The sequence below is a fragment of the Fomitopsis serialis genome (genome assembly GCF_022376445.1).
Source record: "Fomitopsis serialis strain Sig1Antser10 chromosome Unknown B0H18scaffold_114, whole genome shotgun sequence".
NCBI classification, from domain to species: Eukaryota; Fungi; Basidiomycota; class Agaricomycetes; order Polyporales; family Fomitopsidaceae; genus Fomitopsis; species Fomitopsis serialis.
In genome coordinates this window covers 101,381-114,410 of record NW_025955074.1, presented here as the reverse complement: position 1 = coordinate 114,410, position 13,030 = coordinate 101,381, and the positions used below count along the sequence as shown (strand labels likewise).

Below are 13,030 nucleotides of genomic sequence, written 5' to 3'. Positions count from 1 at the left end.
GACTGGTGTCAGAGGTATGTGGAATTCTGTGTTTTACTAAGATGAACAACCAGCTCACTACAAACACAGGCACAAGGGCAGCCAGAGTCAAGGTGGTCTTCAAATTACCCCAGACTCTACCAGTATCGCGCGGAGGTGGAGGCGCGCCCGCATGGTGGCCGCAAGAGCCCCTCGCATACGTGGAATGGTATGCTCGATTTTCCCGGGCCCCGGATCCTACGCACCTCATGTACTCCGTGAGCAAGCCACCTCCAAGATCAGATGGTATGCCTCAAGGGAAAATCATCCCTTTATCTCAAATTCGTCAGTCCTGTCAGCTCATCCCTACGTTTCCCGTTGGGTCGCAAAGTATTGTTCCGGGAGACTGGACCTCTGACAATGTATTGGACAAGGCCAATAGCTTTCACGTTAATAATTGGGGCAGTATGTACGCGTACCAGACAGTATGGTAGGGCAATGGTAAACGAATTTTATATTCAAACAGGGCGAGCACACAAGCAGCGCGTTGCGAAATACTGAGCGCTTCAAGAGCTCTCAAAGCGTTCAGAGAGCCGTGTGAGCAGTTGTGAGCGCTAAAGCGCCAACTCAACTTCTCACGCAGCCACGCTGTGGCTTTTGCTCACTACAACGACTCTTCCAACGCTCAACTCTACCCTCGATTGCTCGTTTCCTCTGTCAAGATGCCGGTCTACGATCCCCGTGTCCTCCACCTTCTCTCGCGTGTCCTGCCAACGTTCGATAGTGCCGTCCGCAACTCGGCCCCGTGCGACCGCTCAACCCGCCAGATCTACCGCAGCACCATCGTCTGTCTGGAGCGTAAGAGGCTTGGAGAACTGTTTGATTATGTGAGTGCGATGCATTCGTCTGTCATCCGTTCTTTTTGCGACGTCTATCACCCAGTGTATGGTGCACGACACCTCGGTCTGCCCTGCAACGCTATCGGCGGTGCAGATAGACGACAACACGCTGCTGTACGTCCGCAGCCTAATGGACATTCTTGATCCACCCGCTAGGCTGGGCGGATGGATTCTGCTCGGGTTCATGGAGGAGTGGTTGCGGGATCCTCGGAACACGCCTGACGAGGTGGTACCGAGGCCGATGGTTCCTCACGGCGCGCCGGGGCGGAGGATGATTGTACCTATGAAGGTCATAGTGGAGACGCTGGTCTATACCTTGGTGAGTGCTAATAAGTGTTCTGAATGCTGGGCAACCGCTTACAAGGCTCAGGATGCATACCCCCCTATGGTGTTGCCCCTTGTGTGGGACTTGTACAACGGGGAGATTGAGCTTTCCTTCGACCAGCCGATCGCCATGCAGGTGATCGGTGCGTACAACAAGTACAAGAAGAATCGTTTCCGGAAACTTGCGACATTCGAACTCTTCGACGTCAAACTGGGGAAGTTCCGTCCTGCGTCCGTACACCGCGCTCCCGGCTCCACCTCCTTCCGTCTGCCGCTCCCCCTCACCTACATCCCCGTCTTCAAGGACTCAACCCTCACCATCGTCGAGGACGCCGCCGAGCACTCACTCGGCATTCAACCCTTGAAGCCCATGTGTTCGATGAAGAGGAACATCATGGACCTCGAGTTCCTGTGGCCGGTGGACATGCCGCAGCGCCGTCAGCTCATACGCGCTGATTGGCATGTCGAGGGGCAGTGGTGGGGCTCGCAACGTCGGCTCGCGGCCGTGCGTCCGGTGCTGGGCGAGGTGGGCTGTACGGTGGAGGAAGTGAAGTGGGATGGGGAGGAGGACGTAGAGTAGGTGTTAGTATCAGGTAATGGGGATGCCGGTGTATGCGGTACTACGGAATATGGGGGTCACTGAGAGGGCTGCGAATTGATCATGTACTATTAGTTAGTCCGGTTTGAATGATACTCAATGTGTACTTGCAAAGGCTGCTGTCAGACTGCCGCTCAGATCTTGCGCCATTCAGCCAGGACATTAGAAAGTGAGTCAATGAAATATATTGAGAATCATATCAACTGATCACTACTGAGGCTTGTCAGGTGCGTAGATGTTGAATTTGAACTTGTGGGCCTGAGTTGCGTGCGTACGCACCCGCTGGAGTCGTCTTCAAGTTCGCTATGCTCATGCTCATTGGGTACTAATAGGACAAATCTGGAACACGGACTGGACGTACCAGACCGCCCGGCAGGGTAGGAGCAGCTTCCCGCCGTTGGCGGCACAGAGTACGTGCCAAGTACTAGTTCAATCGGTTGGTAGAGAGGAGGCGCGACGCGTGGTGCTGAAAGCGAGTAGTAAACCGGTCGGGGCAAGAGTGCGAAAGGGCGTTCAAGTTGGTACGGCAGGAAGTAGGTAGTACATCTGCCGGGATTGGCTACGGGGGTCGAGGTAAAAAACATTGCACCCACCTTACTTGCTGGCCCTGCTGGCCACAATCCCCGTTCCTACCTACGTGTTAATCCCAGTGACTCCAATGTAATAGTCCAGCAATTCTCTGGGTTTATTTGACAAGCTTTTGAGTCCGATGGGTCTGTACCAGCATGAACCAGCAATTAAAGGCAGGAATGCAAGGATCACTCTCAAGAGTATTCACGTCATAAAATAGGTTAAGACATATGACTACTACTTGAGACCACATCCGCTTTGTCAATACCGCGCAGAAATTACTTTGAGAGCTTTTGGAGCCTTCGAAGGCTTGGCGGGCACTATGGGAAATCTCCAATTGCTTGGGCGGCAAAGGTGTTTTTCCTGATGTTGGAGGACACTCGACGGCGAACGAGACATTGGATGGGCCGAGGCAGTCGGGTTCGAGCTTCTCGCGCGCTGCATTACGTCGGCGCGAGGCACAGGTGAGCATCTACGGCTCCATGGGGATAACATCGGAGTTGTCGAAGGCTGGCGCAACCACCGGAGTCGCAACACAGCCGTCAACGGAGTCTTCCAGCGACTCCTGGAGCATCTCGACAGCAGCGGAGATGCGGAATGCATACACACCGCCTACGTCCCGAGCGCCAACATCAGGAAAAACACCTTTGCCGCCCAAGAGATTGAGAATTTCCCAAAGTGCCCGGAAAGCCTTCCAAGCGTTGTGGACCTCTCAAAGCAGTTCTTGCGCACTCTGAAACTAATGAGCCCCACCCCCAAGCCGTCAAAATCGCTCTGAACACTGTGAGCAATTTAGCATTCACAGAATGCTATGAATTTCATTTGTCGTTCATTTAGGGCGCCCTCGCATACCTGCACAGACAGCTACAAGCTAATTACTTGCACAACAAAATAGTACTGTTTCCTTGTGTGCCATTTCAAGTTGTTCACAGAAAATAGTACTAGTCTGAATCTCTACCTGTGCCAGTCTTCAGATGGGGTGTATTGAACGTCTTTCACAATGGGATTTGTACTGGTGAGTTGTCATTTGTACTGTAACCACATGAGGTATTGATAGTGACCTCCGCCATTCCTACTACTAGTTGTACTGCATCCCCATCCCACCGTTGTCATCATGACCCATCAGCACCCCCTCCTCCTCCTCCTCCTCCTTCACGTTCTCTTCTCTGTCCCACCTCACCTCCTCCACAGTACAGCCCTCCACACCCAACAGCGGCCGCACCGCTACAACCCCTTCCGGGCTCCCCCGTGACTCGACATGCCAATTGGCTCGCAGGTAACGACGGCGGCGAGGCATGTCAACCGGCCATAGGAACTCCAGGTTCATCATGCTCATCTTCATTGAGCACATAGGGACCAACCGTCGAACGCCGCGTGAATACTGCCCCGCAAACTCCGCCACAGTGACATAATGCGCCTTGAAGACTGGTATATACGTGAGTGGGAGCTGCAGACGAAAGGATTCGGATCCGGGTTGGGGGTGCGTGGCGGCGGGCGCAAATTCCCCGCGTTCAAGGCTGAAGATATCAAACGTCGTGCGACGTGCGTGCGGAGTCTTCTTCCACCTATTGAGGCCACGAAACAGCTGCGTGGTGAGGGGCTGGTGGAAGGAGACCTCTATCACTCCGTTGTGCAAATTCCATACGAGAGGCAACGCGAGAGGAGGGTACCGGTCCTAATCCTTGTGAACATTTGTGCCAGCCCTTCGGGACAACTATGGGTACTCACCAAGGCGTAGACTAACGTCTCTACTACAATCTTCGTGGGTACCACGTACCGGCTAGGCGCGCCCGGAACCTTCGCCCTGCGCACAACGTTCGAGGGAGGTGTGCTGCCCGAAGAAACCGGTCGCCATTCTTCCAAAGTTCCGAGAAGAATCCATCCGCCCAGCTTTGCGGGCGGATCGAGGGCATCGACTTGTTGGCGCGTGAAGTCCAACACTTTCTTGTCTCCCTGTGGCAACGCAAGCGTTGCGGGGCAGTTCGAGCAATCGTACATCACACACTGGGTGATGTATGACGAATGAATACGGAACTCACGTAGTTGAACAACTGTCCCAGCCTCTGTCGATCCAGGCAGACGACAGTTATGTGATACAGCTCCCCCCCTATCCTCAAACATGGCGCCGAACTACGGGTGGCACGATCATATGTTGGCACTACCGGTGCGAGAAGCTTGAGGACCCGGGGATCATGAAGAGGCATCGTGATAGAGGTGAGAAGTTAAGCGTCGAGTTGAGCGAGTTCTCAAGAGCAGAGTAACGGCAGAGTTGCTGTGGTGCCCACAAGCACAGTGTGGACGGACGCGAGAGAGGTCGATACTGTGCTTTAGCGCTCACAACTGATCTCAATTCTCGCCGAGTTCTTGAAGACCGTTTTGAGTACACATGTAGTACGCTTGTGTTACATTGAATAGCCCTCATTCCATGTGTCCTCATTCAGATTGTAACCGCATTTATGGGTGAGATGTATTGTCATATTACCATACTGCCTGGAATGCATACATACTGCCTCATCTATTGACGTGAAAGGACGATCAGAGGCCAACAAGCAAAATGCATCATGCTACCATAGAGTTTGATACGCATACATGCCGCTCCAGTTGTTGAGTAAGAAGCTACTAGCCTTGTCTAATACATTGTCAGACGTCCAATCATGCGGAACGGCGCCTCGGGCCCGACCAGGAAATGTAGGAATAAGTTGACATGACTGACGGATTTGGGACAACGGAATAACTTTGCCTTGAGGTGTACCATCTGCTTTCAAAGGCGCCTTGCTCACCGGGTACATGAGGTGCGTCGGATCCGGGGCTCGCGGGAAGCGAGCATACCACTCGACATAAGCAAGGGGCTCTTGCGGCCACCATGCAGGTGCATCACCGCCGCCTCTTGATACCGGTAATGTCTTCGGTAGTTTGAAGACGACTTTCGCTCTGGCGGCCCGAGTACCTGCGTGTCAAGTTGTGAGACTCATGAGTAAAGTAGACAGCTATGCAACGGCATTGTCAATTCGTCTTACCTCTGATGCCTGTTGATTCCGCCTCCTCGTTGTCAAGCACAATGACGGTGTCGAATCGGCTTTTCCTCCCCTTCGCCGAGGAGCCAGGAATTGCCTTCACCAAGTCGACTTCCTCCCTCCCATCGGACATTTCGCAAGGTTTGAATTGGAATTTGTGGTAAACGTCGACCCGGTCAATGGGTAGCCACGTTCGGGACAGTTGACCTCGAGGCAGACGTAGTTCGGTAGGCTGAAGGTCGTTCAGGAAGTGTGCCAAGGCCGTCGTAAATCCTGGAGCGTCGTGCTGCTCTTGGACCCGGCCAAGATGCCGATGCGGAGCGGGAGAGTACTTGGCTATCTTGACGGTATCCCCGACGTCGACAACTTCTTCACGACCCGTGTCCCTCTCTGCGATGGTATCCTTTGAGTGTGCATCGCCGCCTTCGTCGGATTCATCTGAGATGTTGTCTTCCAGCTCGGCCAAACGTTCCTTCTGGAACACTTCATACATGTTCATCTTCTCGCGTCTTGAGATCCATTTCATCATTTGAGGAAACTCGTCTCGATGGTTTGATGCGCGCCACGCTTTCTTCGCAAAGTCGATGTGGAGGCGCTCGAACATCTCTGTATTGTAATTGTCAGTGGTGCCGAACTGACGGATCGAACTGACGTAGTGCAGCAGAGAGTGTAGTTTCGGGATGTTCAGGTGGTCGCGGATCTCGAGGGAGACGAGAACGTGCTTGTTTTGGTGGAAGGTTTTCAAGGCGTCTTCCATGTACCGTAGTGTGGTGTCGTCGTGGGTGGGATATTGAGCTAGATAAATAAAATCTAGCAGAGAGCGGAACGCCAGCATCACAGCTTTAGGGATCTTCCCCGCGAGACAGCCCAGGAGAATGCGGGCCATCTCCTTACGCTCCTTGCCGGATACCTGGGCTAGAGAGGCAATCCCATGCTTGAAGTGACGTATGCCATTGGCAGGCGGCAGACAGCGAAGTCGTTGATCTAGCTCCTTGGGACCTAGGAGATCTTGGCACCAAGAGACGAGGTGCTTGAATACTCCCTGATAGCATTGATGAAGAATGTCGGGCGTAACGGAGAGATGTATGTCGGTATACGGTAAGTCTGCCCAGAAAGGCTTCTTCACATTGCCGCTTATGTCACGCTCCATGCAGCTGGCATCGGCAGCAGCGGGATTACGAGTCGTCCTGTATGCCTCTGAGATTGCTTGCGCTGTCATCTCCGACGTACGAGGCTGAGCGGGATCGGGGTCTTCCAGTTTGTCGGAAGGACAATGGCATTTAGGGCATGTCCCGTATTTCGAGCAAGTTACCAGGCACTGCTCAGGGAAGTCGGCGACATATGCCGCAAGGATGGGATGGACACGACGCACACAACCGTCGCCGCCAGTAACCTCCATACCGTCCACGCCGGCTTGCACAAGCGGTCTGAGAATGACTCGCATGGCGGCGTGGAACAGCCTCTGTGTCCTCGCCTTTCGCTCGCGTTTTGTGATTTTTTCCTTGTCGATCTTCGACACCGGAAGGTAGCCCAGTAGAATACAAGCGTGTTGCGAGGGCTTGCGGCGAATGGCACGAGGGATGTTGCCGAGGGAGAGGTAGACCGGATATGCAGACTTGTTCCCCGAGAACTGAGTGAGCTGCGTTTTGTCTGTAGATATAATCACGGGGGCAACAGCCGCACCCTCGGGCAGCAGTTCCTAAGACGAAAATTCATATGCCTGTACCAAGTTATTATGTATAAAGAGGACGTACCTGTACCGCATTCCACCACAGACCCGTCCACATTTCCGTGAAGATGCGCTTCATCCTGGATCGGTCGGCGAAGACTCGCCTGGGCCGGTACACGATGTGCTTCGCATATGACGGGTTGCCCAAGAGGGCCTTGATTGCCTCCAGAATATCGCGGTAACGTACTAGATGGGCCTCATCAGGCCTGTCAGGGAACGTGAGGGAAGATGTTCTCCATGACGCCCGGTCGGGGATGTCGTCAACCTTTGAGAAGAGCTCTCGCACGTCTTTGAAGGTAAGCCCGAGCTTTTCGACTACCTGTGAGCTTGCTTCAGAGAATTGGACTGTAGAGAAATACGGAACAGCTTACTCCTGGTATGCTCAAGAATCGGTTCAGGGAGTTCTGCCCTACATCCTCACAAACGACCCATTTAGCCACTTGCCAGTCGAGCTCCGACGCAAACGGTTTCCACACTTCGTTTCTGGCTTGCTCTTCAGGAGGCCTGTCTTCTTCATCCACATCCATTGCCTCGTCTCCGTCAAGCCCATCCGCGCCGTCGCCGTCCATCGGGTCGTCCCCGTCCTCGCCCGAGAAATACGCCCTCCAAGTCTCCACGATGGTGGGCTCCATGCGTATGACCTTCCCTGCTAGAGGGTCCTCATCTTCCACCCTCGTGTCCTCGTCGTCGTCCAGGGCCGGCACTGCAGGAACCCGTACGGTCGGCGGAGCTGGTTGCGCACCGGTGGAAGAAGAAGCTTGGCTCGGGTTGGGAAAGGCCCCATCCTCTGGCCGCACAGGGATCTCAAACCGGAAGAGATCCCTGTTCTCCACAACGTCTCGGAAGTCGTCCAGGTCACCTTCGCCGTCTTCTGTGCTGGCGGTGACATCCTCAATAATTTCGGGAACGACAATCCCGCTGAGTTCCCGGTTTTTCCCCTTATTGTACCACTTACACGATCTAGCTGTTGATAGGTGGGCCATGAGACCTTGCGGTGTCTTGAGGAGCTTGTCGCAAGCTGGACACGTACGGTCCTCGGCATCGCCGGGGCGGATGAACGGCACATACGTCTTGGCTCTGCCTTTCATGGAGGAAGGCTATACCACACATTCAAGGTCAGTAATGCGTTATCTGGTGATATAGCTAGTCTTCTCACCTACAACGATGGACTGGGCGGTAGAAAATCGAGGATCGTACCCGCTGGGAAGTGCTTTGACGGCTCTTGAAGCCCTCTGAGTAGCGTCCCCGCGCCTATGCGCGTCAATTCAATCGCTTATGAGGTAAAGTTGATGGCTCGCGCCGTGCAGTCTGTCACACGCATCTTCCTACCTTCACGCCGTACTCCCACTGCCTAGGAACCTAGGGATAAGTGCTAGCGTCATTTCTCACTGAGCGGATCTCAAGGGTATGTCTTCTTTCATTGGGTTGGGAATCTACATCGACACTTACACGACGTTATCATAACATTCACAGTCCAATTTCGGTGCAACATTGCACCCTCGTTTGACGTTCATCACGACTGTGCGTCGTCACCTACGCAGAATCAGGCTCGTTGGTGAGTTCACGGCTTTGATATGAACAAAATGTACGCACTGGCTAGCGCTTAGCCTGCCTAAAGCGGTCATTGGCAAGCCCATTGCCGATGTCCGTTTTAGGCAGGACCCCTTAGGTGCCTGTAACGGCATGTACAGTGGTCTGTGAAGCGGGATTTACATGACGTATAACGCGGTAAGTATCCAGTTCTGTATTACATCGGCTTGTGTTTTAATTGAGCAACTGCCTGTGGTTGCAAACAGAGCAAGTGACGAGGGAAGTAGAAGTGAGCAAACCGTAAGTTTTGGTTTGTTTTCATGTTCACAGGCATTATCATGGTGCATCGGCTGACAAAGCCACCGCTGCCCTCAGTACACCTTCAGTACATGCTTCCACAATGCCTCTGAATCGTTACTCTTCAATCCGCTCTATCGATACTCAGACGACTGATCTGTCTTCAGGACGCACTGGAGACGGCGGTCGTGGTTCGGATGTCGAACTGTCAGACAGCGACCAAGAGTCGGCCCCGCCTCAAACCCCCACTGAAGATTCTGCCCCTCCCAGCATCGCCACTCACTACTCTCCTGGGAACTCCTTCACTGAGCGTGTGCGCTCGGCACTGCCCATCGCGGCGAAGTTGCTCGATAAATCTGAGGAACCGACGCACATCAACGATGAAACCAACCCATTCATGACACTCTTGCCTCGGATGAACCCTGCTGAGGAAGACCTACAGCTCATAGTGCGGTTCTTCGAGGAAATCTGGACGCTATGGCAGAAGTGGGTGGAGGCGGGACGTGATGGGTTCATTATGCAGGTAACGTATGGCGAACCCGGACGTGCGTATATACGTTTATGTTTGTTCACAACAGGAGATCTTCAGCATTGAGGAGCGTGAATTTTCCCTCTTGCAGAGCACCCTGGAGGAGAGCTGGCAGTGGGATGTGAGCGGTGAACTGGCAAAGTACGTCGCATTCCTGCGTGCCATCAAGTGAGTACCAAAGCACTCCTATCTGCACCACCGCCGAGCAAGGAAGCTTATGCAAGACAGTATGGACTTCTGGCCGCAAGACGCGAAGATAGTGGCCCAAACGCCTACCTACAGTGAGGACTTCGCGTTCGATTTACTCGACGAGATGGCGTCAATGTTTCGGCATACAATTGTCACGTTCTCAGACGCACGGCCCTGCGTCGCGTACAAGATGTTGGTCAAGAACGAGCGGGTTCAGTTCACCCTACGCCACAGCTCCGTTGTCCAGAATATGCACTTGGCTCCGGGCTCGGGCAAAGAGATATTCTTCGCCCTGGTGACACATACGCGAGCCGAGTTCCTTTACCAGACTCTAAAGGTACGTCAAGATCTCTTATCATGCCATAATCCTGCTCATCAATGACGTAGATCTCTGCAGCGTTGCCTTCGTTGAAGAACTTACAAGGCTTCGTCATCGCTCTGGCGGGACAGGCGGACCCGGCCCTCAATAACAACATCCTTTACCGCAGCAGTCGTGTGCCCCCGGGTGCCGAGACTGCGCGGATGGAGGCTTGTATGGCCGTGTACCGGTGTGAGGAGTTCGCCAAGTTTCAGGAGTGTGCGCAGCACGCAAGGACGTTGGAGGACTGGGATACCGAGGGACCCAGATTCATTGTAAGTCGACTTATCTATGCGTTGCGGTACTCATAACCAACACCGATGCAGCGCCTGCTCAAACGCGGCATCCCGCCACAGACGTCCCCCCCTGACGGGAGTCGCTTCTTGGAAGACCACATCCACAACATCGTCTACTCTCATGCTTCCAATATTGCTGAACGCGCGCTGGCGCCGGTCGCGCTGCTGCCGGATGATCAGGTTCAGTCGGTCGATTTGAAGTCGGTCGGTCAGGACCGATACGTGGACGAGACATTGCTGAAGGAGGTTTGCGAGGGCGCGGGGAGCAGAGTGATTCGGTGGCTGCAGCGTGTCATGTATCACAAGCTGGCGGCGATGGTCTATCAGCAGCGCGGACTGGGTAGGGCGTTCCTTCTCAAGGGAGGGCTTCCCTATGGCGAGGAGGGCGCGTACCGCAACAACGTTTTCGTCTGAAGGGTTCGCTGTGGCTATGTACGAGTTCTCGTTCTTGTGATTGTTTGTATACTATGGCTGAAATCACGCACTGTTATGTCGAGATCTTGACGCGCGTGCGACTGAGAGATGATCTTGGCGCCCGATGTTCAGGCGCCCGCGATGCACCGCTGTGGGAAGTGAATAGAAGCCAAGGTACGCAGGCAGTAGATGATATCTAGGTGAGTTCTGGAAGAAGACAATCTGCGCCGTCGGTGACTCAGTGATCACACAAGGGCCGTGAACAGGGCAGCGCAGATCGTTCTCAAACCAAACTCTCGTGTCTCGTGTCTCGCGCCTCGCGCCTCACGCCTCGCGTCTCAGCGCACACCGGCGGCGTCCCAGGCCCATGCCTCCAGCGCAGCACGCTCCGGCCAGTCGAATACACGACGGGATCGAAAACCTATGGCGCAGACTCATGGACCGGGGTTTCCTCACGTACGGGGATCTATTTGATCTCGACATCGCGAGCCTGTTGACTTGCATCGGTGAATATCCCGCTGTCGTGCCAGACGCATCCTTCGTGATCGATTTCGGTTTCACTTCACACGCACTGTGTCAAACAGAGTGCGGAGTGTCGCAGTCTCCCCTGGACATCATGCGGAAGGTACGTGCTCACACATTCACAGTTTTGATTCTAATGAACGGCTAGCAGATGGCGAACATGTGGGATCGCCGCCTGATCGCCGCCTGCGGGATCTTCATCCTTCTGCTGAAGGAATCGCATCCGAACCCCGGGGGGAAGGTCCCAGGGAGCATCCCCAAAGCGTGGATCGAGGCCGCCAAAGCCGAGAAGGATGGGCGGAAGTTGGACTCCAAGGCGGAAGGATGGGGGAAGTGGGAACTGCTTGGAAGGCATCCCAGTGGCGGGAGAGCATCAAAAGGGCACGGTAAGGCCCCCTTGGATTGCCGTCCTCGGGACGCCCTCAAGCCGATGGTGGAGGTGTGGCCGGACCACGTAACACCCCCTATTGCCCTCCGAAATATCGCCGTTTATGGTGCGACGCATGCGTACGCACTTGCGGTACTCCCTTCGGAGTACCACAAGTTTCGTCAAGCCGTCGATGAACACTGGGACCTCCCCAGGATACTTGAGGAATTCGTTTTCGTGGTAAGTACGAACACCAAACTCAATAGGGCTTCAATCACGGGTTTATGCAGGAAATCCGTTTGAACATGTCGTCAGACACGCTCATGCCGAGCATCAACCCCCACCTCTCCCCACTCGAAACCGTACGTCGCTTCAAGGACCACTTATCCCGCTTGTGGGTCCTGGTTTACCAGGTCCTCGCTGCCGTGAACGCTCGTGAAGAAGACGAAGATCTTCGCGCTGAACTCCACCAGTTTCCGGGCATGGCGGCTCCCGGAAACAAGGTCTTGTTGAAGATCGCCGAGGAGGACGTCCCTAATTATTACACGCAGTTACCCAGTCTGGATCGGTCGAACGCCGTGGTTGACCTGGTGCTGACGTCGCAGCAGGGCTTCTTCGATGCGTTCGACGCTTTCACCGAGCACGCCCCGTCAAACATCCTGCCGTATGCCATGGCGGGAGGTCGAACCCGAGTACGCACGCGCGTCGACGAGCGGTTGATGAGCGAAAAACAGGCGCAGGAGCGGACCAACGCTAAGGCCGAGGGCAAACACGTCCAGGGGAGGGGGAAGGCCGGATCTTCGAAGGGTAAAGGAAAGAGTGTGCGGTCAAAGTAGGGGGTCGTTGTTGTGTAAGTAGTGCCACACGTACATGATGGCCAATTCAACACGTCCGATATGTTTATGACAATCTCCATCGTACCGATCCGCCGATTTTGGGCGCTTACCATGTCACACTTGAGCTTGACCATGGAGGACGCTGCATCAGTGACGGAAGTCCTGATTCCTTTCTCACATTTTGAACTCACACAAATGCTGGATTTCCTCACCAGCTTTCCTTGTCTGCCGGAACCTCTGCAAAGCACTCGCACACGTCTTCAAGACATCCAGGATAGATTGGCTTCGCAGTCCAACGGCGCGCCAATCAACGAAGAACGTGAGTGACCACTCTATGAGTGATTTGTAAACGATGTTATTCACTACTCAATCAGCCCTCATCGCGTATGATGATACCAACAGAGGTACCGACGTGGACGATGCTGATGCGAGCCATATGGGCGCCCCTCGTCCTCATGTGCACGGTCAGTTCTACGCCAATGTAGATGGTGAGAACCCGTGTCTTCTTACGTACCATACAACAGACCTGGACAGTAGTGGGATGGGCGTCGACGACTGTGATTCCACAACTCACGCGGTACAACGCGGTACAGGCGACCA

The 13,030-nt window shown here is 54.3% G+C and overlaps 5 protein-coding genes across 5 annotated transcripts; 3 read left to right on the top strand and 2 right to left on the bottom strand.

Annotated features, from left to right (window-relative positions):
* Positions 1-680: 680 nt before the first annotated feature.
* B0H18DRAFT_958755 (uncharacterized protein) lies at positions 681-2,472 on the top strand (the record flags this gene model as incomplete). The annotated part of the gene is made up of 8 exons (XM_048042723.1): positions 681-845; positions 901-971; positions 1,014-1,176; positions 1,222-1,757; positions 1,895-1,948; positions 2,007-2,050; positions 2,112-2,189; positions 2,447-2,472. The coding sequence occupies 8 exons, from the start codon at positions 681-683 to the stop codon at positions 2,470-2,472; spliced, it is 1,137 nt and encodes a 378-aa protein (XP_047887857.1).
* A 955-nt stretch (positions 2,473-3,427) lies between these two features.
* B0H18DRAFT_958754 (uncharacterized protein) lies at positions 3,428-4,553 on the bottom strand (the record flags this gene model as incomplete). The annotated part of the gene is made up of 3 exons (XM_048042722.1): positions 3,428-4,024; positions 4,078-4,302; positions 4,389-4,553. 3 exons carry the CDS (start codon positions 4,551-4,553, stop codon positions 3,428-3,430), a joined length of 987 nt encoding a protein of 328 aa, XP_047887856.1.
* A 2,904-nt stretch (positions 4,554-7,457) lies between these two features.
* B0H18DRAFT_818440 (uncharacterized protein) lies at positions 7,458-7,784 on the bottom strand (the record flags this gene model as incomplete). The annotated part of the gene is made up of 1 exon (XM_048039269.1): positions 7,458-7,784. A coding segment is annotated over one exon (327 nt), but the record flags the coding sequence as incomplete, so codon positions are not given.
* A 561-nt stretch (positions 7,785-8,345) lies between these two features.
* Positions 8,346-10,705, top strand: B0H18DRAFT_958753 (uncharacterized protein; the record flags this gene model as incomplete). Its single annotated transcript, XM_048042721.1, has 10 exons — positions 8,346-8,372; positions 8,566-8,613; positions 8,634-8,647; positions 8,700-8,785; positions 8,889-8,922; positions 8,953-9,442; positions 9,498-9,616; positions 9,677-9,974; positions 10,025-10,270; positions 10,322-10,705. 10 exons carry the CDS (start codon positions 8,346-8,348, stop codon positions 10,703-10,705), a joined length of 1,746 nt encoding a protein of 581 aa, XP_047887854.1.
* Positions 10,706-11,072: 367 nt separating this feature from the next.
* Positions 11,073-12,430, top strand: B0H18DRAFT_1124108 (uncharacterized protein; the record flags this gene model as incomplete). The annotated part of the gene is made up of 3 exons (XM_048034795.1): positions 11,073-11,330; positions 11,379-11,834; positions 11,885-12,430. 3 exons carry the CDS (start codon positions 11,073-11,075, stop codon positions 12,428-12,430), a joined length of 1,260 nt encoding a protein of 419 aa, XP_047887853.1.
* Between the last annotated feature and the right edge of the window lie 600 nt (positions 12,431-13,030).